Here is a 27,859-nt window from a genome sequence, read left to right on the forward strand (position 1 = left end):
AGGAAATCCCTGAATGCCAAGTGCATCTATCAAATGTCCTCGGATGTGTCAAATCACTGAGTAGGAAAGTTGGTATTTGAAAATTGAAAGTAACTGCCTGTGAAAAGGATCAGACTGATGCTCTCTGTATTCTACCATGTCTTTAATAAGCAGTTCTATCATTATTAGTATCAAAGAGGATGGAAGTACACTAAGATTTAGTATGTATCTACCCTATATTTGATTTTAGCATGTTATACCTACTTATGAAAATAAAAATAACAGTGAACAAACAGATATCAAATGGCATTTAACTCAATTGTCTGAACAGCTACTGGGAAATGACATAAATCATGTCATACCTAGCACTTCATCATAGAAAGATGGAGACAAAAGACAAGGATGTCACAGTAATGTGCATTCTTGATTACTTGATCGTGGCTAAGTATATGTTACATGAGAACATAATACTGTATGAGCTGGATAAGGGTAGTAGTTTCAGGTAAACCAGAAAAGCAGGGGACTCAAGAGCCTACGCTACATAGCTAATTTTCAAACCACGCTTTTCTTTAGTAATCCCATCACTTGGTTTATGTATGCAGCAAGAGAAAAAGAGTAAAGAGAAACTGAACAAGTCTCATTAGCCATGGAGGAAGACAGACTGCCAGTTAGACAGGCACTTAGACTCATGAAAGCCTGAGTGCTGATATTTTTTATGATGAATTACATTTTTTGTGTGATGAAATTATAAGGTATATATGATAATGCCATAAGAATATGTATGTCATAGCAATAAATCCCCATTCTCCTCAGCCAGCCACTCTTTGTCTTACAAATGACAAAATCCCTATCATAAAAAAAAATATATATGCCACTGATGGAAAAATTCTATGGGGAAGTTTTGTCTAAACAGTTAACACAATTCCACTCACCAGTCTTCCAGTTCCAAGAAAGGAGTAAATTCTGGACACCAGAGGGATGGTGAAGACTTGTGAATTTAACTTCTGGCCTTCTTGACTTGCAAATGGAAGTCATGAGCATGGCCATAATAATGATCATAATGAAGTCAGCACATAATTCAGAGAAATAAGCTCTCCTTTCTTTAAATGTGCAAAGATTCAACTAGCGCTGAACAAACAGCCTGTACTATGCAGTATCCAAAGCTCCTGTGCTTCAGTGAGCTTATAGAAAAACTCATAGAGTCCTATTAGAAGATAATCTATCTAAAACTTCAGTGCTTTATATAAAACAATTTGGAGATGGTCATTCTGGCTGTGGAACTGAAATTATGACACTGATGGAGAATCTCCTCCTATGACTGGACCGAAAGCAGACAGCTGTTCTTCTTCTGAAGCTCTCTGCAACATGTTTGAGATAATACTGCCTCATGTGATGAGAAAGATGATGAGGGAATGTAGAATGTGCTAACAGGTTTTCAGTCCCTCTTTGAGAAACAGACCAAAGCAACAGAGAAGGATCTCACCATTAGTTAGGTAGATGACCTGGGGGAGACTGAGGAACCTAGGATAAATTGAAGACATCCATGCACATAACTCTCTTAAGTGCAAAATGTTCAGAGACTCTTGATGCTTGTTACCCTTTAGAACTTACTCACTTCTTGTTTCAGGCTGGCAATGCTTCCCTTTCCTTGGCTGTGAAAGTCTGTTCTTTCCAAGGACACCTTTCTGAGCTTTCCTTATTTCCTGTTCTGCTTAGGGAGTCTTAAATCACACAACGGCAGTGACTTTTCTTGCACACATGGCTGTTAACTAACTGGTGCTCACACCAAATACAGGTTGCTTGGCTGACCTGCAACACCTACCAATAACCATGTATTATCATAACACAATAGCCACAAGCTTCGCAATGAAAACCAGCTGAACACAATACCTGATTCTGATGGAAGAGGAAATAATCTTGAAGCATTTAGGTAATGAATCTTTTGTTGCTTAACTTGCAAACGCAATAGTCTATTGCAGATTGCAGTTTAGGAGTATTCTTGGCCTTCTTGATGGCACTACGGTCTCACACTGCAGCACTGATAAGCATCACTCTCTAGAAATTCCAGTTTTGTAAGAAACTCAGTCATTGCTGCTGGCCAACACTCAGACCTTACTTATTCACAGGTTTCTGTTTCCTCAGATGGATTAGAGCAGTACCTTATGTATGGATAAGATAACTTTGGTATTGAGGGAGTTTTGAGAAGTACATAATGCCATATAACATCTTAGAAACACAAGCTATTTGCAGGCATATCAAACCAATCTCTCTGGCTTTCCGTAGAATTTAAATTAAATTCATTATCTCAGTCTTATCTTCAGAGAACATAATTTCCAGGACAGCTATGGTTCCAAGATAAGGACTGTTGACAAGAACAGCATGTTTCACTCTGGAGGTAAGACAGTCTGTTCAGGAGACATCTTACAGAGACCTGACTGCAAACAGCAAAATAAAGTCTTCCAAAGACACAACAAGGGTTCACTGTCATCCAATCCCAACTGCAAAGCAGATTTATTTTATCTTGCCTTCTTCAATCCAAATGTTTTTTAAAATATCCATTTATTTTTAAGTAATACCCCCCCAACTATGAAAACAAAATGTTTTGCAATGATACAATAATTATTTACTTTAAAGAAAACAGGAGAGAATTTTAAAAACAGAGGTTGTTACAAATAGTTAACATGACATGGCCTTGGGAAAAGGAATAGACACCATAAATATGTCAAGGTAAAAAATAATAAGATAAGCTCAAAGAGAACCAAATGGTTAATGAGACCAAACAGAAAATTACTTGAATTATGTCCTAATTAGCATGCTAGAAGATCCACCCTCAAGCAAAGAAAGCCCTCTACTAACAAAGCCCCCTCCCCACAGAACACGCAAGGGGAAAAGGCAGAATGCTGTACCTTTAAATGGACACAAGGCTCTTAAGAGCCAGTGAGAATTAAGTGTGACTAAACCTAATTGTAAACAATTGTTCAAAGTGTATAAAATGTTTTACCATGCCTTAAGAGGTGCACTAGCTTTGTGGATTACCACCTAGCACCCAGCTCTGCACAGGCATGCAATAAGTATCTCCACTCTGCATGGATGGACTTTTGCACACCGGGTGAAGAACCCAGTTTTGTGATAACAGTAGTACATATCACAATGCATTACCTCATGTATTTAGTGTTAAATGTATGTAGGGGTTAAGAAGAGATTCTTAATGCAAATAAGGAGCTATGAAGCTATGCCATGAAAATTACTTTCTCATGATGAAAGTTAGACATACTTAAAGTCCATGTAAGTAATTTGAAACATATTTCCAACACTGTAACTTTTGTTCTCCCCATAGTAAATGGAACTTGCATGCCATTCTCACCAGCATCAATCTTTTGACTAGTTCAGATGTGTTGCTTACATATCTCTTTATGTCTGTAAGTATTTCACACACATTCATCATTCATAATTTGTTAATATTTGACACACTGCAGAGCTTTTGACTCTTTGGACTTGTTAGCCAGTCACATGCTAAATGTCTAAATTGGTTTTGGCATCAGAAGTCCAAGCAAGACATGACAGACCTTCTATAGTTGGCAGACACTGCAGAGAGTCTCCTCATTCCTCCATCATAATCTGCAGGCAGTGCATGAGAATAGATACTATTTGCATGATGGAATATGGGTGTAGTCACCATCCTCCTTTTTTTTTTTTTTTAGGCTCAGAAAAGCTGGTGAAAACATCCCTAATATCAGTTGTTGCACTTTTCAGGAAGTAACAGATGGCATTCGTATTCAAGCATAGAGAAGTTTTGTTGACAACTGTACTTGTATTGTGTAAGTTTGAAGGCTGCAGTTTCCTCATGGCCAGCAAAACACTATTAATACTACATCCTGAAAAGTTGCAGGTCCAGTTTTTGCCCTGCATAAATCAGTCTCAAAGGACCCACACTATTTTATTAATGTTAGTGAATTTTGCTCATGTCTGTTTTCCAATTTGCCAAAGGATTTGTGAGTTGTAAAGGCATGACACAGCAGTGATTCTGACTGAGTTCTATTTATTGATTGTGTGGTACATACAAAACAACACATCTAGGGGTGTCCTCATGGGATCGTGTCAGAACTATCATCTTTGGCTCGCCTGAAACAGAAAAATTTACAAGTGGTAAAGAGAATTTTTTCCTAAGGCTCTGTAATCTCTTTTTTTCCCCATTCTTTAACCAAGTATTTGATGACTATTGTTGATGGGGCTGTACAATAGTGTTCTTGTGACTTGCAGCTGTGTTTTTCAAATGAATATTTGTCTTGGATTCTCTGTGGAATCTCTCAGCAGCTTTTATTGATGTTTCTTGGTAAATGTTAAACACTACATCAGTTCTTTGACTTTCTGCACCACCATGTACTACTGATAACCAGGTACTTGTTAACTTTGTTTATTCTTTGGATCACACTCATTCCATCAGTGACAGATGGTCTGCTGTGGCTTCAGTATGATTTGCATTCCATGCAAGCCCTCTACCAAAGTTGCCTGCTTTGTTCTTTGAAGTGTTGTCAGTGCGTAATGAATAAGACATACTGGCTATGCCTCCTTGGAGCAATAATTTTAAAAAAATCTTTTTAAAAAAATCCTTGGCTGTCTTGAATGTTATTAGAGATCCTTGCATTTCCTGCTCTTCCTTTGGTGACTCAAAACATTCTGACCTTCTCTCTGAAAGTCCATTCATACAATTTCTGCATGAAAGAGCCACTCTCAAGATGATTCTTAAAATAATTGCAGGTCTGCACACCTATTTTATGTACTTTAAAGAGGTCATCAATACCATCTGGCAGGGCTGGCTGATAAGCTGACACAATCTATTGGTCATTATTGATTGGCTTTATCTTAAGAATTTCAAGCAAGGCTTCAGTACCTGGCCTTTTGGAAGTTTGATTATATTTATTCAGATATTCCCTCAGATACATACTCTATTCTGCATTAATTAACCTGGAAATCTTTGGCCATTTCATGTCTGTCAGCTACCTCAGACTAATATTTTGATGGTCAACAGGAAACATAGTACTTAACTGTAGACTAAATCTCTTTGAACTAAATGGATTTGAAACTAAATCCCTTTAACGCCCTGTAGTCAGAGTGGACTTCTGTGGTTGAGCTGATGTAGTGGAAAGAAAGGGAGGTCCTTCTTCCCTCCAGCTCTGCTGTGCATTCCTGTCCCCTCTCTTACATAGTCAGTGTTTTTCGTTTAACTCTATTAATTTCACATTTGCAGGGAGTTTAATTCTCTATCCATTTATCTTTCGGAAATGGCTCATTGTGAGGTCAGATGAGCACTGCTGGTGGTGAAGGAAGTAGTAGCAACAGATGGTTCAGTGTCACAAAAGAAGAGAGCAGGACACCACCTTTGGTAGCAGCCACATTAGAGCAACTACAGCATGAAACTATACCTTGAATTTAATTGTTAATACAATATGATCTAATTCTGTGTTGCTTATCTTCCCTAGCTGCACATTTCCAACTCCTTCCATATTTTGTCTCAAGCAATTCTGTGATGAGTTGGATCATCCTGGCTGCTGATCAAGTTTACCCAAGAACCCATAATTTCTCTGTGTGTGTGTGTGAGTTTTCAAGTGGATCTGACTCACTCTTTTGTTGCATGATTTATAGAAGTGATGCAAAGGAGGTAATGGAAATAGGTACCTAAAGATAGAGAGGTCAAAGTCCTTTTTTACAGTTGGAGAACATCTTACATTAGCTTGAGTCAATCATGAGGCTGTAGTTAAGAAAAAACTTACTAAGCTTAAACTGTTGCCAGAAGAAACAGTCCTGCCTCCCTGCTCAGTGAAAACACTCCTGTCCAACCCTATGCCACTTCCATCTCACACTGATCTGGTTCACCATGCAACATGGTTGCGTAGTTGCCAGACAATCAGAACAACAGAGTTATCCCGCAACCAGTTTTTCAGGCTAACATTTCAGGTCAACTCCCCAGCCTGGCTCTGCGTGCAGCTGGGAGTTTAGTCTGGTGCAAAGCTGGTGGTACCATCTCCTTCAGGGGGAGCATGGGCTTGATATGAGGCATCAAAAGCACAGCTGCAGACTTGTGTTTGCGCTTAACTGACTTACCCATGGGACACTCCCAGCTGGGTTTAGCAACCCCATCTGACCAGGCTTTCAGGAGCTGGCAGGTGTGCTGGCAATAACCTGTAGACAAAGCTGGCCAGGGCCAAGGCAAATGAGCCTAAGGACGTAGCCAGGGTCGTGGTGCCCACTTTGGCTGCCCCACGGTGGAGGCTCTCACCCGGGACTCATCACTGCTGTGAAACGATGCTGTCCCAGTGATACAAGAATTACTCACTTCAAAAAAAGAAGTATGTAAATATCTATAATGAAAAACAGAGGATGTTACAAATACTAAAACCAAACACATTTAAAATATACAAGTATTTTAAATAAAAAATTTAATACAAGTATTAAAAAAACATGGCCTTGGGAGAAGGAATGGACACCATAAATACACCAAGCCAAAAAATGAGCTCAAGGAGAACCAAACAGTTAATGAGACCAAACAGAAAATTACTTGACCTGTGTGTGAACTATCCTAATCAGCATCCTAGATCCACCCCCGAGCAGGGAAAGCCCCCTCCCCACGGAGGGCGCGAGGAAGGCGAACGCTGTGCCTTTACACGGAGCCCAGGCTCCGGAGCACCAGCGAGACTTAAGTGTGGCCGAACCTAATTGTAAACGACTGCTCAAAGCGCGTAAGATGCTCCGCCGCGCGCGGAGGGCTGTGCTAGCTTTGCGGGCTGCGCCCAGCACCCCCCGCGCAGACGGGAGGGAACCGGCGCCTCGGCTCCGCGCGCCGCCCGGCCCCGCACCTCAGGCGGCCCCGCACGAAGGCGACGGGTCCCTGCGGGCCCGAAGACACCCTCCTCGCACCCACCAGCCAGAGCCCGACCCCTTCCCTCCACTCGGCCGCCACAGCGACCGCCGGCAGCGCCAGCCGCCACACTCACGCCGCCGCCATACCGAGGCCCCACCCGCAGGCGGCCGCAGCCGCCGCCACTGCCCCGCCCCGCAAGGGCCACCCTCGGGCCGCCCGCCCGGCGCATGCGCAGACGCGCAGTAAACAGGCGCCGCCGCTCCTCCCCCTTACGCCGTTTGCGTGGCCTCCTCCGCGCAGGGCCGTGCGAGCGCCGGCGGCGGCGGCGGCTGCGCAGTGGCGCTACATCCGGGCACTGGGGCAGGATGAATGCTCCTTTCCAAGATGGCGGCGGAGGGAGGAGGGAAGGAGATGAACGAGATTAAGACCCAGTTCACCACCCGGGAGGGGCTGTACAAGCTGCTGAGCCACTCGGAGTACAGCCGGCCTAACCGGGTGCCCTTCAACTCGCAGGGCTCTAACCCGGTCCGCGTTTCCTTCGTCAACGTCAACGACCAGAGCGGCAACGGGGACCGGCTCTGTTTCAATGTGGGCCGGGAGCTCTACTTCTACATCTACAAGGGGGTCCGCAAGGTACCGGCACTCGCTTGCTGGGCTGGGGGGGAGCGGCGGGGGCTGCGCGCCGCCCGCCCGCCCGCCCAGGGCCCGCCGGCCGCCCGCGGGGAGTGGGAGCCCCGCCGCGGGGGGCTGCGCCGTGGGCGGAGGGCAGGGGCCGGGCCGCCTCTCCTTCGCCGCCCCGCTGGCGGCCTTGGGGCGGCCGCGTCCGGGCTGCGGCCCGGCTGTGGCGGTGACTCCAGCCGTTCTCCCGCTGGCCTGGCCTGTGGGGTAACGGTCAGGGGCGGGGGGGTGCGGGCCTGGGCCGCGGGACTGTGGGGGCACCGGCGCTGGCTCAGAGCTGGTGGGCTGCGTCAGATGCGGTGTCACAAGCGGTAGGTGTGTGCGTGGGGGGGCCCTTTTAAGGGATGCGGTTCTTGGGCCCTCCTTGGCATGCAGGAGTGAGGGCTGGCTTTCCACTGGCAAGGCAGCCCGGGGCCTCCTTCACCTGCTGCCTCGGGTCCAAGTTTACTGGGCGCTAACGCCTGTCGTGACTGTGGTAGTGTCAGATCCTTGCGTTCAGGATCTTTATAGCATTGACTGAATGCCTACAGTATTCGCTGTAATTTTAGGCCTCCGTCATGACTTTGAAGTGTGGACTGATTTTAGGATTGTTTCTAAATGGAGCAGTGTAATGAGCTGAGTTTTAAATGTCAGATAATTAACACAGAGAAAGTTGCTTTTACGGGAAAGAACCATTGATGCTGTTGAGACTCCTTACCCGTCATTATTTCTTGCAGGCATGCATTTGATCTGTCAGGTCACTATATTTATGAACAAACCCTTTCTACTTGTTGTTTCTTAAGGTCTTTGGGTTTATGGTATTTAGAGAAGAAGAATTTGTCATGCCAAATAAATGTGTGTCACTTTCTAATATGTGTAAATATGTGTAAACACAAATATAATGATTGTCAGCTTTTTATCTTATGTTTCAAAAAGTGGCTGTTCATTATCTTACATATCTGGGACTCAGCTGCTGTAATGTGAGTACTTCGAAATCTTCCTGCTTTTAGCCCACGATTCAGCATTACATGAAGACACAGAGAACTAAGTGATATATGCAGGGCTGTGCAGGAAGCTTGTAGATGAGCAAGGAATTATACCTGAATCTGCTATGCCCTAAGCTAGTATCCATGTCATTCCTCCTCTGTATTGAATGTAAGCATCTACTGGAGAATGAAGCCTATGTGGTTGTCTGTTGGCTGTGACTTAACATATCTGACATGTTCTATATGAGTATATGGAAAAGTGTGCATGTGGATTTTAGTTTCACCCCTTAATGAATTTAAAGTCTTGGACAATAGTTTCTTTAGACATGCAATAAGTATGTTGTATCAAACAGTATTTGCTGTTTATAAGTAGTTGCTGTCTTTGCTATTTACAAGGTATTATGGGTGGCAGTATCTCTGAAAATCTGTAGCTTAAATTATTACCATGTTTGGATTCTGATATCTTATGGTTTTTTTTTCATATGAAGGAAGAGCAGAATTCCCTCACTTAGATTACACAGCAGGCCTTTATGTAGTTTAGTAATGGTACGTGTGATTCTTGAAAGTTGTCTTAGTCATATCTTGCCACACTTCTGAAAAATAAAAAACCCTGAAGCCTGGGACTTCATTGAAAATAGAGAACTGAATATAACTTTGGGCTGAGTATTTAAACTTTTTTTAGAAGCTGTTGGTGTGATACACGCTAACAGAGAAAATTTTAGTTTGTCAGATTGTTAACTTGTGAGCTTTGATGTGTACCTGTTAAAGTGTTAAATACCTTTTTTTTTCTCTCAAAGTAGTGTAAAACACATGCATTGTTGTAACAGAATTCATTTCAATAATCTTTTACGGTGTGAACAATTTAAAATAAACCATATATTCTATATGTATAATACATGAATGAAACGAACCTAGAAAAAGAGCCAAAATAGATTGAAATACACTTGAGGAAAATGTTTTAAATAAGAACGGAGGAGTTTGTCTGTCTTAAACATGTAATACTTGCTTCTTTGTAATTTATTTTGAAACCGTTCAACTGGAAGTCATTGTTTTGTCTATGTACAAAGTTGATGTAAGAACAGGCTGACAGTCTTTCAACTGATCATTTGAGCTTTTCAGAATTGGAAGGTTTATCTTGTGGCTATCATTAAAGGGAGAGAGGTATTGTTACCTAAATTGGCACTACGTAATTCTGCCTTAAATTGGACAAGCTATCAAACTCTGCATGCCTTCCTGTTCTTGGAGGCAGGAGGTGGAGAGGGGCTTCATCATTTGAAGACCAACCTGTTTGTAATCCTCTGTATAATACAGATGCCAATAGCTTCAGTTTTAACTGTTAGTTCATAATTATCTAAGCATCTCTTTAAAAATTTCCCCTAATTACTATGAGACTGTAATTTTCATTTTGGCTAATTTGTATTAAAATATTAGAATATGAGTTAAGTTTAGTGAAGCTGTGCTGTGCGTATTTATCAGGTAGGTATAATTTTCTATTTTTTAAGGTCTGCTTCTTTTCTTCCTAAGAAAATGCTATGTTTTTTACTAAAATGAGTGAAAGAGCCACAAGGGCTTCAAGTAACAGTGCCTGTTAGATACTAAGGTAATTCTTGCATTTGCAGTCCATTGCAGATCAGTGCACATCATCTAAGAGTGTCACTTCAGCCATGAATGACACTTAAGAATAAATGATGTGAAATTGGCCCAAAGATACCACTGGAAAGGATATTTCTTGAAATCAGTGATGCTAAGCTTTCTTCTATTAGTTTCCCTTAAATTCTGAATACATTGCATCTGCTACATCTAGTTTGCAAGTCATCTTTTTAAGTAGACTACTAGTGTGTGTGTTCTATTTAGGATATTTAACCTATATAAAGAATAAATGATTTCCAGGGATGTTTCTTTAACCTTGATCCTTCTTCCAAGAAACTTGGTTGAAAAGTTACATACAGTGTCCATGACAGCAGTGTTGAGATTGGACTGTTATAGACAATGATAATAGTTTGGTAAAGATAAGAGTTTTGGAGAGCATTTCAGGCTGTCTTTAGAGACTTTCTGAAGCAAAAAGGTATTTTCTCCCAACTTGGTTCTTTGCCCCTTTAAAAAGGAAGCTGAGTTTTTACTGTTTCATGTTTCAGTGTTACCACTAAACTTCATCATTACCATTAAACTTGTTACTATATTTCCATGTTTTCTATGTCATAGAAAGCATATCAATTAGCAGCCAGTGCATTGTTGTTTTTATATTACACAGTTCTCTCTGTGTTAATAAGGCAAAGCAGGTTTCCAGAAAACTGCTGCCTTCTGGTTAGGATCCACTGAAAAAAGAAATAAACCTGTAGTTTATTAAGGAGAAATTAGTCTGATGAAATGAGATGTGCTTGCTCTACTTAGGTAAATATATGATTATTCTCAACTGCACTGTCAATGGGCTTTCCCTTGCAGTCCTCCTTAACTTTGGCTTTATGGTTAGATGTGTACAGTGATCCCTTGTTAAACAGAAGAGGTAAATTTTCACGAACTGAACTGATTTAGTAACAGGTGAAGATGATGGTCTAGCAGTACATCATCATCTTGGCAGTGTGCTCCTATCTCCTTGCTGTCTTTGGCAGTGCTCAACCTCTGGTTGAACTAGTTCGGCTTGCTAAACCAGCAGTGAAGTACTTGCTGTTTTTCTGGGCAGATTTTCTCTTTGGTGAGCTCAACTGTCTCATCTTGGGGTCAGATATTAGCAGGTACAGTGGGAGCAAAGAAAGGGTTGAGGGGAGGAACAAAGCTACCCCCTTCAATGGCCTGCACTGTCAGATTGGATCCACTGCTTTGTAAGGTGTCTTCTGAATAAAGCCTTTACTTCAGCCAAAGTCAGATTCAGAGTGATCTGTTCTTGGCTAATTATTGACTTAATTTTGATTAAGAGAGTTATAGGTGTTAAAGGAAGTATTTTCTATTATTTTAGGCATTTGCTTCTTCATGGATTAGGGTTATAAAACGGTAATTCAAAAATTACTGCTCAAACTGTGAGGCATTGATGCTTTGATTGGGTTGCTTTTTCCTGCAGCCCCAAGTCATGAGTGAGGGCGGTTACTTGCTTCTTGCTTATGAAACAGTTTTGGGGTGCTTCAGTATGATTTGTGGCTAGCTTTGCAAAATGATTTATTAGTTGATAATGGAAAAGTCTCCTGGAAAAGGAGAATACTATCTCATCTTCCTTGCTTTAGGAGTGACTGACAAAACAAGGCTTTCTAAAGTTCTGCTGACATTAACTACCAAATCTGTTTCCCTTTCTACAAGGAAGTGAGCGCATTTTCCTTTAAGGTATTGTGTGTATGATAATTAATGTGGTGTTGTGTGTATATTTTGAATGTTTCTGGGCAAGTTAGTCTCCAACTGTCACTGCAATATAGTCATATACAAGTACCTATTAGCAATAGTGTTGCACGGTGCACAGTCTTAGTTTTTGTGTAACATATTGGGGGGTTACAGAATTTTAATGTGTAGTTTAGCTTATTACATTATGTTGAACTTCTTGTATTTAAATTCTGACTACCTGCTCTCTTTGTTAACATGTGGTAGACTTTCCTAACATCGGTTGTTTCATTTTTTTGGAACTTCTTCCTCACAACAAGAGGCTTTGTCTATAATTGTGCTTTTTTTCCTGCAGCTACCTAAAGCAGCAGTCTGTCAATAACTACAGAATATTATAGTATGCTGTAATGGTGCTGGAGTAGAAGGATATCTAGGTGATAAGCTCAGGTTGGTGGAGGCATAGAGGGCAGAATCTGTTGACTGTCTTTTTAACCTTATGTTGAGCAAGTGGCTTAGAAGTAATTAATTATATTTGTACTAAGCTGAAAGCAAACTCGTATCTGAGCTTCTGGCAATTACTGGTTATCAGTGAAAATACTGATGATGTGTAAGAGTCCTTCCTTTGTAATTCTCTAAACTACCTTTTTTTTACGTCTGGCTTGATACTGGAGTCCTTGTCCAGTTGAGAGGTGTTATGCTTGCTGGTGACTTTCATTCTATAGACTGTTGTCACAATGACAGAATGATGATGGGTGGTATTTGTCGCTGTGCTTAATATATTGCTCTGGGAGGAGTAGTGCAAGACAGTTCTGGGTTGGAAGCTGGAATCTGTGGAGAAAACCAGGAGGCTTTCTGAAGATGCGGTGGGAAGGTGAGTTTGTATTACTGCATATTTAGAGATCACGAAGATGTGTCAGGCCTCCAAAAAAGATGTTTTAATAGCATATATGAGCTATAAAAATGCTGATATTTGTAAGGGTCTTTGAAGATAGATTTGTTCTGAAGCAGAGGGAAGTATACCTGCATCTTGTGACCAACTTGAACTAACAAGAATTCCACAGCCTCCCTAAATAACCTGTTTTGGTGCTTAGTTTTCTTTCTCCCTTCCAATATCTAACTAAACTTCTTGTTCAAGGAAATAAAAATGAGGCTGAATGCTTTTATCTGCTGTAGACATAAAGAAGTTGACTATTGACTTTGGCTTTTATGTATTTGAAAACTTGTTAATTTGTCCTCTCATTTTTCCTAAGATAAATAGATCTGGTTCTTGTAACCTTTCTTCTCAAATCATGAGTTCTAAATGTTTGATTGCTCTTCTCTGTATTGGCTTCTGTTAGCTTGCACTTGTGATGCCTAAACCAGATACAGTACTTCCATTGTGACTTCAGTGCGGAGCAAGGAAGAATTATGGCCTACTGTCTGTCTTATAATATTCTGGCTAATGTATTGAATAGTGTTGACCTCTTTAAATCCTGCTCATAGTGTTGGCTCGCTTGGATTGTTTCTGATCATATTGTTGCTTTTCTCTGTGTTTATCCATGCTTTGATTTTGTTGTTGCTGTAGTTTATAATTGCCACTTTAATTTTCATTGAATTTTGTTCTATTAAGTTTATTAGAAAGTGTTTCTATTTCCAATTTTGTGCTGCATACTGCAACAAATCCTTCCGGTCTTGATGCCATTCACAAGTTTGATGTCTACTCTCATCCATTACTGGAAGTATGTCATGGAACTTAAAAACTTACGTTGCGTTTGCTGCTGACATTTTTCTCTAGTGTGGTTATTTTTTCAGAAGACAATTAGGTTTGTTTGGTGCTTGCTTTTGGCAGGCTTACATTGTGTGCTTTTACCCCTTTGTCTGGGTGCTTACAGTCTGATTTGTTTCAGTGATTTTGATACCAAGGTTTACTACTACAACTGTCAAATTCTACTACAAAATGTTCTGCATTTAAATACATATTTATATCAGAATCAAACATCACTCTTATTGTTAAAGAGTTGACAGGTAAAGGTGGCTAATGGAAGTACAGTAAAGTAAAGACAGTAGAACTTTTCTTAAAGGTATCTGATGCCGTCCTGCAGCTGGGAAGATAAACTTTTTCTGTGCTGGAGGAATTTGCGTAGTCCATGTTTCTCAGGTGTGATGGATGTGACACTCTGCAGTTTGTCCCTATGTAGATTTTTTTTTTTTTTGAGAAATCCCTTAATTTCTTGCTGAGTTTTTTATCTTCTCTGTCTTGTAAATAATGGTTTTTATGTTGGTATTGGATTTGCCAGTCCCGTGGAGTTATTCTTGCTAGATCAGTAGTACTTTGTCTTTTGATCGGTGGTTGTGAAGGTATTTGGAAGTCTCTTGGAAATTTGTTTCAGGTGTTTAATGGATGGATATACTTACCCCTTGAGTTTTATGTTGTAGATAGATGTTTTCTTCCTTAACTCTAGCTGGGCTGTACTAAGGTCTGACAAGACACCTTACAAAATGTTTCTGTGGAGTCTTCTGAAGCGTGGGGGTTTCTGTAACCCCTTTCTTTCAATGACACTTCTGAAGGAAATAGTGAAGACCTAATGTAGATTACAGGAGTATGGGTAGATTTAAGTGTTTAACTTTGAGGCTTACGTAGAGTTACTAGAACTGGCTTGAGTAAGAGCTGCTTTAAAGACTAAAAGGCTGCTTTAAAATGACACTGTTAACACTGTGAAATGTTCCTTGCTGTGGAAGAGAACAAAATATCTGTGCTTGACAGAGCTTGCAAGATGATTATTATCTGGGGGCTACTTCTGAGCTGTAGACAGTGGCATTAGTTTGTAGTGCTTTTACTTCTGTCTGTGCTTCAAGCCTGTATCACAACTGTTTGACTTGAGTAAGCTATTGCATTATATCCCCTGAAGGATTGCCCTCAGAGGTAATAGTTCATTTATCTATGGCTGCCTGTTTGGCTGGCATGTTTGAGAGTGAATACTAGGCTATGCTGGCTAAACCCCCAAATTGGTATGCAGTATTTTATATGCAGTGAATATTTGTGTGTGGGTTGGTTGGTTGGGTTTTTTTTGCCACTGCAGGTATGACTTGGTTTTTTTGTTTTGTATTGGAGTGTATTTGTAGTAATGTTGCATTTACATGAATTCAGTTGGGGGAATTTAATTTAGTATAAAAACATTAATTATGGCAGTTACTCCTTACAAACGGACAACATTTTAGTCGTCATGCTTCACAGATGCACATAATAGTCGTTCGTTACAAACACTTCTGTGTCTGTGGTGAGTTTTGTGGGCCAGCTTTGTCATAATATTTACAAAAGTGGTGTGATACGTCCTTAAATTACAAGGGGTTTGCATTATACTCTGACACCTGACAGTCTGCATAGCAGTTAAATAGTTACCGTTAATAGTTAAAACATACATTGAAGATGCCTCAAACTCTTAAGTGAGAGGATTGGAAGCAGTAGTTGTCCTTTGACATTCTAGAATCAAATTTAATGCCCTAGTTTGAAGTACTGTTGTAGTTCTTTGGCTAAAGGGAACCATCTGAAACACTTTCTTTTGAAGGACATATATGTTAAGGCTACTTGCTGTCCAGTTGGTCATGGCTATGAGTTGACACACTTGGACAAATTACTATTTGAAAGTGGTGCCATTTAGTGCCAATAGTGCCTAATAATGCCACTGTCCTCTTAAAAAACTTAAGGAAACTAAACAGTAACATTAAATGTGCCATACTGTAAGTTAAAGTAATAATATTGCATTGTGTCCTTCTCAGAAATGGAGTATTTCTCCTTCTTTACCTCACCCCTACTTGTAAGTCCAAGTGTATATGCATTCCATCTTCTAGCACGTACATCCCTTATGTTTCCTGCCCCCTGTAACTTAAAATAAAGCAGCTACTTTTGCATGTTCCAGCTTCAGTTTTGCAGACTGTTGGTAGGCTAGATGTGGCCCTGTGGTCTTTGTGGGAGGACCACCGGCCACTACAATTGAAATCTTTCCAGTGGCAGTGTCATAACTTGTGTTGGGATTCCTCTCTTGCATTATTCAATAAAGCGTGCATAATGGAATGATAGATGTCTAATAGATACCTTCTGCAAATTGATTTCAGTTTTGGTTTACCAACTATAATTGGTCTTTAATTTCATGAGTTAATCATAGGGTTCTCATGTGGCTGTAATGGTCAAAGAAATAATACTCTACTTATTTTCATTTTTCACTCTGTGTGGAATTGGAAGGTGGCTGTATGAAGGAGTTTTTGGTTTAGTAATGCCTACTTTTGTACACCTAGAGAATGTGAAGTGCTGTGTTAACACTAAATGCTCGTCTAAGCAAGAACTTTAACTTAAAAGTGCCCCGGTGTAGGGAGAAAACATTGGATGTTATGAACAAACTTATTATCCCCAGTCTCCTGGGAATACAAAAAAGTAATTCTTATCTTACAGGATGTTTACATACATTTTGTCAGGGAAGTGATACCACATAAAACTTTGAGAGGGCTCCACTTTATGGCTTTAATGCTCCCTTTCAAGTAAAGAAAGGGGGAGCAGTGCAACAGGAGACTGAATGGATGCCAATATATATTGAAGCTATCTGTTAAAAATCCCTGAGTCTGGTGAAATAAACTATTGGAATGATGCCTTAAGGACACTTTAGCCTGCAGTCACAAGGATAACTCAGTAAATCTGAGTAACATAAATGTCTTGTCTTCCTGACTTAAAAATGTAACCATAACAAATACGTAATTCTGCAAGTCATAGTCTTATTATTTTAACTGTGGCAATTTATTTCTAGGGATTCTTTTTTTCTCACAGTTCTAACTAAGACTTCTACAAAAGTTGCACAGTTTCTTTCAATTTGAAGTGGATATTGGAGCATGACCCTCATACAAGTTTGAAATGCTCACTGAAATGAAAATTTGGCAGAAGTTGTTGTAAAGGGTTTTTTGTTGTTGTTGTCTGCATTTTTCTCGTTTTCTATTAGTTACTGTTCTCGGTATTACAGAAAAATAGTTATGCAATGATTTACTTTCTAAATCCTGTTCATAAGATTTAAATTAGAGTTTTAATGTTTGGATTTGCATAACGTAGTGGTCTGCATGGCAAATACTACCTCTAAAAATCAGCTTTAATGCTGTATTAAGAAGCCATAGATAGAGGCTTAGTCTGCATTTTCCTTCAAATTTTCACCTTTCCTACTAGGATCTGTATAGCAAACAGTTGGATTTATTTTCCAGATGTTCTTTCTAAATGAAAGTATTTCTAGAGGTTTGGGTTTTTTTTCATTTTTAATAGGAGAGTGGGTGTATTGGGTTAGCATGACAAGGTTTTAGTAGCAGGGGGGGCTACAGGGGTGGCTTCTGTGAAAAGCTGCTGGAAGCTTCCCCTGTCTGATGAAGCCAATGCCAGCCAGCTCCGAGACAGGCCTGCCTGCTGGCAAAGGCTGAGCCTGTTGGTGAAGGTGGTAGTGTCTCTGGGAGAACATATTTAAGAAGGGGAAAAATGCACAACAAATTGCAGTGGAAGAGAGGAGTGAGAATATGAGAGGTCAACAGCTCTGCAGACACCAAGGTCAGTGAAGGAGGAGGGGGAGATGCTCCAGGCCCTATAGCAGAGATTCCCCTGCAGCCCATGGAGAAGATCATGGTGAGGCAGGCTGCTCCCCTGCAGCCCATGAAGGTTAACAGTGGAGCAGATGTTCGTGTGCAGCTCATGGTAGAGCAGATAGCCACCTGCAGCCTGTGGAGGACCCCAGGCTGGAGCAGCTGGATGCACCTGGAGGAGGCTGTGGCTCATGGGAAGCCTGTGCTGGAGCAGGCTCCTGGCAGGACCTGTGAGGAGTGGAGCCCAGGTTGGAGCAGGTTTGCCAGCAGGACCTGTGACCCCACGGAGGACCTAGGCTGGAGCAGCCTGTTCCTGAGGGACTGCACCCCGTGGAAGGGACCCACGCTGGACCAGCGTGTGCAGAACTGCAGCCTGTGAGAAGGACTTATGTTGGAGAAGTTCATGGAGGACTGCCTCCTGTGGGAGGGATTCCATGCTGGAGCAAGGGAAGAGTGTGAGGAAGAAGGAGTAGAAGAGACAATGTGTGGTAAACTGACCATAACCCCCATTCCCTGTTCCCCTGCACCACTGAGCATGGAGGTGGTAGAGAAATCAGGGGAGAAGCTGAGCCTGGGAAGAAGGGAACAGTGAGGGCAAGATGTTTTTAAGTTTTGGTTTTAGTTCTCATTATCCTACTCTGATTTGAATGGTATAAATTGATTTCTGCAAGTTGAGTCTGTTTCGCCTGTGATGGTAGTTGCTGACTGATCTCCTTGTCCTTATCTTGACCCACCAGCCTTTCCTTATAGTCTCTCTCCCCTGTCTAGCTGAGGAGGGGAGTGGTAGAGTGGCTTTGGTGAGCACATGCGTCCAGCCGAGGTCAGACCACCACAGTGGCCACAGACCTTCAATAGCTACCTGTTTGCACTTAAGGTGTCAAGAGGGTCTATCTTTTAAAAACAATTTATGAGGGCAGGGATAGTTGCATGGTTAGGCAGTACCAGTTCTGAAGTTTGATACCCTATATACTGCTGAATGCAGTATTTCTTACCTGCCTTACAGCCCATCTTGTGTGTGTCAGTATTTGTCAGTTCAAATTATTAATCTATTGCTTATAAACAACTAAAGACTTTTTTTTTGAAGCGTGCCTGTTCAGTGTGATATATTGATCCAGGACGAGCTTTGTCCCAAAGACAACTTTTAAAAAATACAGGGTGGAGCTTGTAGAAGAAAGGTGCTTGGGTTGACAAGGGAAATTACTGCTGTTTAATAGCATTAGATATATACCTCAACAGGGGACTTGCAGCAAAACCTTGCTGTTACTTCAGAATGTGAACTTAGACTTCATGCCCTCTAAAGGTTACTGTTCAGTTAGGTTCACATCAATATAACACATGGGGATGGCCTGCCTTTCTTGCCTTCAGCAGTGAAACTGTGGTCTCCTGTACAGAATAACAGTGCTGTCATGTACACTTCGCAAACACCTGCAAAGTTTTCTGATGCTGTTTGAGATGAAGTTCATGGCCTTCTAACAGTGTTAGCAGAATAGACTGTGCCAATGCAGTGACTGTTCAAGTGCAGTTCGGTGTTTTAACCAAAATGCAACTTCTATAAATGCGCTAGACTGAACTGGGATGTTAATCATGGGCACATAGTAGCACTTTTGAATTGGAGAGGTGGGGCAAACAACTGTTCTGAACAACTTAAACAGATGTCTAGATGAAGCTGCCTTTAGTGATGCTCAAGATGATTCATACTTTTCCTTATTGTTAGAGTAACAAAGTGCTCGACAGTTAAGTTGCTGCTTTGGGAACCCTTTCGTTACTTGTATTCTCTCTGGTGAGTAGGTGTCTTACAGCTGTGGCACTTCCAGTGCGAGTTGATATAAAGGAGAATTTAGATTTGAACAGTCTGCTGGTATCGGTGCTGGTTAAAGGTACAATTATTTTGACAGCAGAAATCCCTGGCATGCATAGTATACGTATGCCCATATCAATGCGAGGGATGATTTAGTAGCTGGGCTGTGTTCAGTCAGTAGTCTTGTCTGCAGCTCTGTGCCCTCATACAGGCTTCTGTTAGGACTTCCAGTGAAATGCTTGAGGTGTGAGCAGTTAATCAGGTGGCCAGCACTTCTGTTTGCAAGAAGATCTGTAGGTGACAAGAGGTGGGCACTTTCTCCAACTCTTGAGACAAAAATCAGCCTGAGAAAAGAGAAAAAGTGTGACCATTTGGTACATTAAACATGTTTAGCCCTTTAATGGTAATTTTGAAAGAAAGTGATTAATAGCAGGCAAAAGGTTTGGTCTGTGTCCCCCCCCCCCCCCCCCCCCCCCAGTATCTGGACCAGTGAAACTGTCAGCATACCATTACTTAAAGCATCTTAATACTTCGCTTGCTCTAAAATAAGGCTATTGGGAAAACTAGTGCTGATATTCATAGAATCGTAGAATGGTTTAGGTTGGAAGGGACCTTAAAGGTCATCTAGTTCCAGACCCCTACCTTGGGCAGGAACACCTTCCACTAGACCAGGTTGCTCAAAGCCCCATCCAACCTGGCCCTGAGCAGTCCCAGGGATGGGGCATCCACAGCTGCTCTGGGAAACCTCTTCCAGTGTCTGGGAACATACTGCCTTTCACTCTAAAACTTCTGAATCAGGATTCTGGTTTCCAGACTAGGTGATAACCTAATATAGTGATGTCCTTGTAGGTATGGGATTGTGTGAAATCTGAGTTCACTGCATTGTATTTGTTTTAGGAATTTGCTCCTTGATAGTTGTTTTTTAGTAGCCTGTGCTCCTATTCTTGTTCTGTAACACTTTGCCGTATTGGGTTTTGTCATTATGAAATGTCCTCAGCCCCAGAAGGAAGATGCATTGCAAATTAAGAACTCCAGGACAAGAGTTAAGGCAAATACATTATTTCATCTGTCTGTTACTAAATACAACCACAAAAAGCATAAACCAATGAGCCTTATTCTGGTTTTGGAGCATAGGTTATACATTTTGTCAATAATTTATTCACCTAACTTTCACTAGGACTGTTCTGGGGCTCTTAGAATAACAGCCAGTTTCATCTTACTTTTAGTACAAAAGTAATTAGGGCTTTGTTCTAGTAATATTTTGTTAGCATGCTGCAACATGATGGAGTTACAGGCTTAATAAAACCACTGCATCAAAAATGTCTGGCATTCCAGTAAGGGTTGCAAAATCCAACAGTAGCCAGAAAAGACATAATTCTGACTTGCGGGACAGACATTACTTTGTTTTATTTGACTTTTACTAAGCTTTGTAATGAAAAAAAAACATAATTTGATTAACAATTAACCACTACAGTGAAGTAAGTTTCTATAGCAACAGGGCAATGCAGGGTACGATTATTAATCTGCTTTTTTGTAATGGATTTTTTTTTTCTTACAAGCATTGAATTTACACTGTTGGACTAAAGCATTGTCTTGTTATAGCAACAGATAATCCTGAGCACTTGCTGCTGCCTTTCCCTGCTCTCCCCCGCCCCCCCCCCAAGAAATAACTTTCCCTCTTATGTGCTGGACAGGGGATGGGAGAGACTTTCAAAGATAAATACCAGCGTTGTAGAGTGGTGGAAACTCATCGTTCTACTACTTGCCTGTATGTTATTTCATATAATGGAGCTATATTGAATATATCATTATGTGGTATGAATTTATTCTGCTTGAAAGAAGCAACACTTCTAACTGTTGACAAGTCTACATGAAACTGAACTTGCTATAATTTAATAATAATGATCATATAGTAGCTTGCAAATTTCAAGTAAATCCATTTAGTTTAGTCTTAATGCTGAAACCCTGAATCAGTCAGGCTTTTGGCTTGACTTTGATTTGTATGTTTAAAATCTCTGTATGTTTTATTTGTTTCAGTACGTCTGAATACCCTTAAAGAGAAGAACGTTCTACTTCAAGCTTCATTGTTAAAATCGGAAAAGATTAGGGTATTGTCAAGGGACTGCAGGTGTTGGGGTTTTTTTGCTATAAAATACACTTGTAAAACCAACTTTTGAGTGTTACTGTACTTTGATCTTTTTAAAGTTATAAGAAATGAAATTTGAACAACTTCAGTGATGAAGCTACAGCAGCCTTAGTCTTTCAACAAGGAACTTAATTTTGTGATACATTTTGAGGATACTTAGGATGTCTGATCACTTGAAAGAAAAAAACAAAAGCAGCAGTTCTGTCTCTGGCAAGCTATATATACAGTCAACTGCAACAGACGTCACTGATAAGCGTACATGTATTGTTTAAGTGTATTTTTCTGGTATCATAACAAAACCATGCTAATATTTTAGAGAAGAAAAAAATAAGATTCAAAGCTAAAGTGAAAGTAATGGCTTTGAAGGTGTGACTGGCTGGAACACTAGTCCAGCAGGTCAGGTAACTTTTTGTGTGTGTGCATGGGGAGGAGATGAACAACTTGCGGATGACGCTATCATTAAGTCATGCAATGTTTCCAGTTTGTTCCATGTTTTGGAGCCCATCTAAAAGCAGTCTGCCAGCTCTAATTTAAATGAGTGTCACCTTTAACAGGTATAATTTTTCTCACCAGTGTTGCTTACAGAGCTGAGCCAATTTAAACACTTTCCCAGTGAAAGTAATTTCCTAAGTGTTTAATAAGTATCCCAACTAAGCCTGTCAACTGAATGAGAACGGTTGCCCAATTATGCCAGCATGTGTGGTTCTACTTGGAGTCCATTTGATATCTATATACCTATTTTCCTTATTTTTTTCTTGTATGTATTGTATGTATCATATGCATCTTGTCTTTGTTCAGCTCATCCGAATCATGCCTCATTCAGCATTAAAAACAAGTGAGAAAGTGTTGACTGTAAGTGAAGGCAACAGTGTGACTAGACTGTAGGAGTAGGAGGAAATTAAAGGTTCCACTGGAGGATAAGAAGCAAGAAGGAGATCAGAAAGATAACTATTACTTTTTTACTTTAGAGCTATGAATCTGTTATAATTTACTAGGTTGTAACTATTGAGAAAGATGTTACAGTTAACTAAGCATAAATCTTAAGTGTACCTTGCAGGACTTAATTATGAAGCGTAGTTAAGGAAGTGAATAATTATTACAGTACATGTAATTTTCTTAGTTCCTCAAAAGTTAACAAACTAAAATGTGTGCTTCAGTGCATCGCAGTCATTACAGAAGGTGATACCGTCTCTACACCGTATGTGACAGTTTGTAGTAGTAGTGCCGCATGAACTTTTTTCAGTGCCTGCGAATATTTGGTATGTTCTCTACTATTCTTAAATCAGTTGCTTTTTAATTCACCATTTCTAACAGTGAAAACTGCTGCTAAACCCCCTTTGAATGCCTGTGACTCCAATGACAGGCAAGTATTTTCTTAAGGCTTATCCTTGATTGTATTTAGGCAGAAGAAAAACATGCAGGAATGTTACTCAACGCCCACACACACCACCGCCACACCAAAACCTGAGAATTCTCAACTGCTTACAGTTACTTTCAGTTTTAGCTTCTGAAACTCTGAGGTAGTACACTTCTGCGGGTTTTTTGGGTTTTTTTTCCTTAAAGTAAAACATTGTCTCCCTGCAGTGGGAAAACATTCATGTACAACTTGTATGTTATAGACAGCTTTAGTAGAAGTTCAGGTGCTCAGCCTTTCTAGTGTAGTACTGTGATAGTGAGGGAGAATTGTAACTTAAGTTCATGTCCTTGTATGAACTGGCACTTTTAGATTAGTATAATAGAATTTTAACTGAACGAGTTCTAGAACCTTAAACTAATTCTGTTCTGAAATGGGGAGAGAATTAAAATGCTTAGTTCTTGTTATCTTTTTACTTATTTTACTGATTACGGTGACTGTGGTAACTGTTGAAAAGAGAGCTTCAAGTTGAGGTCTTCTAGGTGGTTTTGGAAACAATTATTTTCATTGATGAAGTTGGGACAAAGAAGTACATAAGAGCACATGATGGCAAAATTCTCATAATAAAGTTGGGATGCACCACTGTTCATAATCCGGGTATTTTATAGGGAGAAATAAGCAGATACCAGAACAGTAACTGAAGTGAAAATTATTTGAAAAAAATACATAGCGAATTTTTGCTTCAGCCAGAAAACTTTGGAAAGATGGTAACCAGAGTGTAATTTTGATTATAAGCTGAGCCAGCTTGTGATACAGCTGTTGAAGGTAGGAGGAGATGAATGCAATTCAAACATGTATCAAACGAGGTTTACCAATAGAAATAAGGAAGTGTCTTTAGTGCCATTGTACAAGGCATTGAAAAGATGGCTTTAATAGTGTATGAAATTCTGGTTGCTTATGTTGATGAAGGTGAGTTTCATCTCCTGCTACTAGGAGAAGATGGTGTCTAATGTAAAATGGCAGAAAGAAGAGTGTGATTTTAATTAGCTGAATAAAGCAATCGCTGTTTCTTAAAGCGGTAAAAGGAAGAAGAAAGAGAATAAATAATACAAAACCTTCACTAGATGTATGAAACACATGCCAGTCATGCAAAATTTACTATTAATTCAGAAGGATCTTGTGCTTTGACCAGCACTGCTGTAACCTGTTGCTAACAGTTGAACTGCATAATGAAAATACTGTGGTGTGACAGGTTACAGACTCTATGGGAAGTACGGAATAGATTTTAAGAAGAGGCAGAGTGTTTCATCCAGAAGCTTCTTAGAGCTGAGCCAGATGAACGGAATGAAGAAAATGTATTTATAGCAATACAAATCCCACTACCTGTGTGGTACCCAGTGAGGCAACCTTACTGACTTTTAGATCCAGGAAAGGAAGTGTAAGATACTGAGGAGCTGGAGGCAGTGAAGTCCATTGAGAGAATGGAAGTATAGCTGACTTAGCAGGCTCTTTCCATGCCTGCAGTGTTTTATGATAACAGTATCTCAGTAGTCTTGCAGGGAAGCTTTGGGCATGTTATTTTGTGGTTTAGGTATTCTTAGAGATGGTTCTTTGTATTGTAAGCCTGCATTTATATAGCAGGCATGGAAGGTCAGAACTATTTCATCCTATCTTTAACCATGAGCAGAATTGAGATGAGACTTTCATGAATAGTAAAATCAGCTAATAGTGGGTGCATTAATTTATTGTAAGAAGAGGTGACCAGCAAACCCTTGCTACTTTTCATTTTTTAATCATGGGGTGCTGAGACTGAAAAAAACCGAACAGTAGTCGTCTTTTGTTTCAGGTTTTCCTAATCTGTTTTTTACTTGATTTTATATAGAATTTTAGTGTGCTGAGGTATCTGTTGTGTTTTCTGGGAGTTAGGAAAGATTCCATGTGCTTAAAACAGATGTTTTCTTATTCATGATCCTGTATTTGAGATAAATGTTTGATGAAAGGTCTTTCTTCAAAATGGAAATTAAAAGAAGCTAGCATTTTTGGCTTGGCTTTGTCCTGCTAATGTTAATCCTAGAACTTTAAGTTAGCTGGTTACCTGGCCCCTCTTACAGCAGAAGAGTTTTCAACTAGGGTACAAGCTTTAATGTACAGAAACTGTCTTTCTCATTCAAATACACTCTTGGAACAGATTTTCCTTTCTGTCATGAATGCCAAGTCTTGATTCACAGGAGAAAAGGTAGTGTCAAATAGAGACTCTCTGCTGTTCTAATGTAGCTCCTTTTATATTGAATATACCCTGATCTGAGTGCATTCTCTTTATTTGGTAGCTATTTATGCGCATCTTGGGCAATGAAGTTTCCCCATTACTCTCCCATCTTAAAGAACAGCAAAAACCCTTGGAGGTTTGTAATAGTTAATAAGGTGATTCATTCAGTATGAGAATTGCTGGATTCGCTCTCTGGAATACATTAGGATGTTAATGTGTCTTGATCAATATGCAGCACTAAACAGTTAAACAGAATTTCAAGTAGACGCTCAGGCTCCTTGGTTACCATGGCAAACACAGTAGGAAATTCATGCCAAAGTTTGGAAACTAAGATACACAAAGGAAAACTTGTAAACTGAAATCACTTTGGAGAGCAACTGTAGTTGTTTATAATTTATTAGGGTCTGTTTTCCAAAGAATACTGTTTTAAAATCGTATTTTGTCAAGCAAGTCTTAATTGCCAGTTTAGAGTTTTACATGAAGCAGGCAATATTCACTAGCAGGGAAGAGTAAAATTCTTTGTTGGCTTGCCCTCTAACTGTAAGGGCATTGAGTGAATAGAACAGCCTCTTGGAGGCAGATAAATTAAGTACTCCAATCAAGGATGACATATTTTCAGTGTGCCATGTCTAGTTTAACAGAAGTGACCAGGACAAGGTGTGTGTGTATGTATATAAGTATATTTTAATGATTTGTCTATGTTCATCATTATGTATATGTATTTTTCTATGTTAAAGATCTTGCAGTATTTAATTCACTTTCCCGCAGTTGTTAGTCTTAAGGTTTGCTAACTGTAACAAAGATCTATATGCTGGTGTTTTAATGGTGTAGGTTTCGGTTTAATAGGTTCCCTGTTTTATCAGCTGCCTTTGAGTTGTCTGTGACCACAGTATTTCATGTTGCAGTGATGGCAGTATACTGTGGCAAAATCTGATCCTGGTGCCTGTGACTTGCTGTACAGTTCTCCATAGGTGTGGTCACATGCAAATCATGCAGTTATTTTTCTCTTTCTGCATGTAAATTACTACATATCTTTACATGCATCTTTTCCAAAATCTCATCCCCTGAAGGGGAAGCTGTTACAGAAAGGCCAGTCTGTGGCTTGAGAGAGACACTACTTCTAGAAACTTCCTGAAGATTGAGGCTAGAGTTGGACATTGAGATTGTGTGCACCTACCTGAACATGTGACTCAACCTCATCTCTTTACGGTTTACGTAATCTGGCTTGGGGATTGATAGATAGTTAGAGGCTAAGGGAAAGCAGTTTAGGTTATTGAGAAACTAGGATTGATTTGCCTGTACCTTTAGAGCACATGGTGTCTTGGGAAGGAAGGCTCGATGCTTTGGTAACCTGGAAGTGGTGTTGCTGGAATGTGAAATGTTGGACGTGATGAAGCAAACAGTTTAGTATTGGTGTTCAGGAGTTCTCACGAGTTTGAAGCGTAAAGAGGCTGGGCTGCAGATTTGTTACGAGTGGTAACTTATATTGAATTACAGGTTGGTCTGTGCTTTTTGCTGACCTCTTTAAAAAGGACTTACTGATCACTTTATAATTAAAAGTAGAATGTGAAAACATATGGAAGATTATACTAGGGTTTAACTGAAAGGACAGTAAGAAATTGTAGGCCACAGGAAGAGATGAACTGTGCCGTTGATTAGCCACAGTAAAAAAAACTTTAAATAGCTTTCGTCCCACTAAGTTTAACATGGTAATTTATAGTTCTGCGGTAGATTCATAACTTCAGGAAAGGAAATAAAGGAGAAAAGCAGCAGAAATTGAAGGTGGATTAATTTGACTAACTGGCAAGAGGCAATTTTAAGGAATTCGGGAGATGCAGTTATGCTAGGTTAATAAGCAGGAGTGTTTGTTCCCACTAATCTTTTGGTGGCACACACTGGAAGAGAAAGCTTGAGTCAGTTTGGAACCACTAGACAAAAGGAAGAGGAGATTAATCAATCAATACTTGAGTTCTAATTTTTCTGTATTGTAGGAAATGGAATGGGGAAGAATATTAGAAACAAGAATGGAGTAAATCATATTGCATTATCTAAACTAGTAGATTGCACTATCAGTGTTTCCATAAGAAAAAAAAATATTATTATTAAGAGATTCAGAGAAATGGTGAAAATAGTGATAGCTGAAAACTTCTGTGGAAGTACTGAGAAGGATGGAACTGCTTATTCTAGTAAGCAGTATGACTGCTGTGTGTATAAGGAATGTTAGACTTCATTGTCCCTTCCTGGGAACAAGAAGGTATTCAGGAAAGTCAGAGGGGAACAAAATTCAGAACTGATACTTTTTTCCACATTTAACTTTATCAGGATGTCTTGCTTCAGTCATCTAAATAAATAGTGAACAGAAAGTGGGTGTTAAAACAAAATCTGGCAACATTCGCAATTCTGTGGAGTAGATAATAGCAAAAAAAGATAATCATCCTGTAAAGGATTATTAAACTTCCACATTTGCAATTTAAATGGATTTCTGAAAGACATTTAGGACGGACGATAACGCAGCTGACTTCTTGAGCATGTATCTGCCCTCTGCTGAAGAAATGGTGTTGGAATAATAAGTCTTGGATTGTGGTCCAGTTCTGCAGTCCATGATTATGAAGTATGTATGTTAGATGTGTGTCTTAATTTTTAAGACAGTGAGGGAGAGACCAGTATAAAAGCCTGACCTGTCACCCACTGTTTATTAGTAGCCCTGAGAGATCATTGTTTTGAACTTAAAACTGCACAGTGAAATCTCTTTTTTTATATATGTCCTTAAAAAGAGCTGAGTAGGGGGAGAAGAGGAGGAAGGTGTCTGCATCGCATGCAGAACATAAGTGATTCTGAATTAGTTTTCTGTTGGAGAGGTTTTTATCCAGCAGGTTGAGCTACAGTTGAGCCAAAATTCTGTAGACCAGCCACTGAGGAGAGTAATAC

General features: G+C 40.2%; 1 protein-coding gene and 1 long non-coding RNA gene across 15 annotated transcripts in view; one reads left to right on the forward strand and one right to left on the reverse strand.

Annotated features, from left to right (window-relative positions):
• Window positions 1-3,637: 3,637 nt before the first annotated feature.
• Window positions 3,638-6,212, reverse strand: LOC308066829. Its single transcript, XR_013929339.1, has 2 exons — window positions 6,082-6,212; window positions 3,638-4,101 (listed from the first exon to the last, which is right to left on the reverse strand). It is a non-coding gene; the product is annotated as an uncharacterized lncRNA (long non-coding RNA).
• An 897-nt stretch (window positions 6,213-7,109) lies between these two features.
• The window catches only part of WDR20 (WD repeat domain 20), a 48,172-nt gene continuing 27,422 nt past the window's right edge, over window positions 7,110-27,859 (forward strand). For all 14 annotated transcript variants that reach the window (XR_013929305.1, XR_013929306.1, XR_013929307.1 and 11 more), the window contains exon 1: window positions 7,110-7,471. Coding sequence is in view for 5 of the 14 variants with exons in the window: in XM_080394595.1 (XP_080250721.1) it covers window positions 7,208-7,471 (264 nt within the window). In the remaining 9 variants the exon portion in view is untranslated. The remainder of the gene's footprint in view (window positions 7,472-27,859) is intronic.

This window comes from Falco punctatus (assembly GCF_963210335.1).
Source record: "Falco punctatus genome assembly, chromosome: 7".
NCBI lineage: Eukaryota > Metazoa > Chordata > Aves > Falconiformes > Falconidae > Falco > Falco punctatus.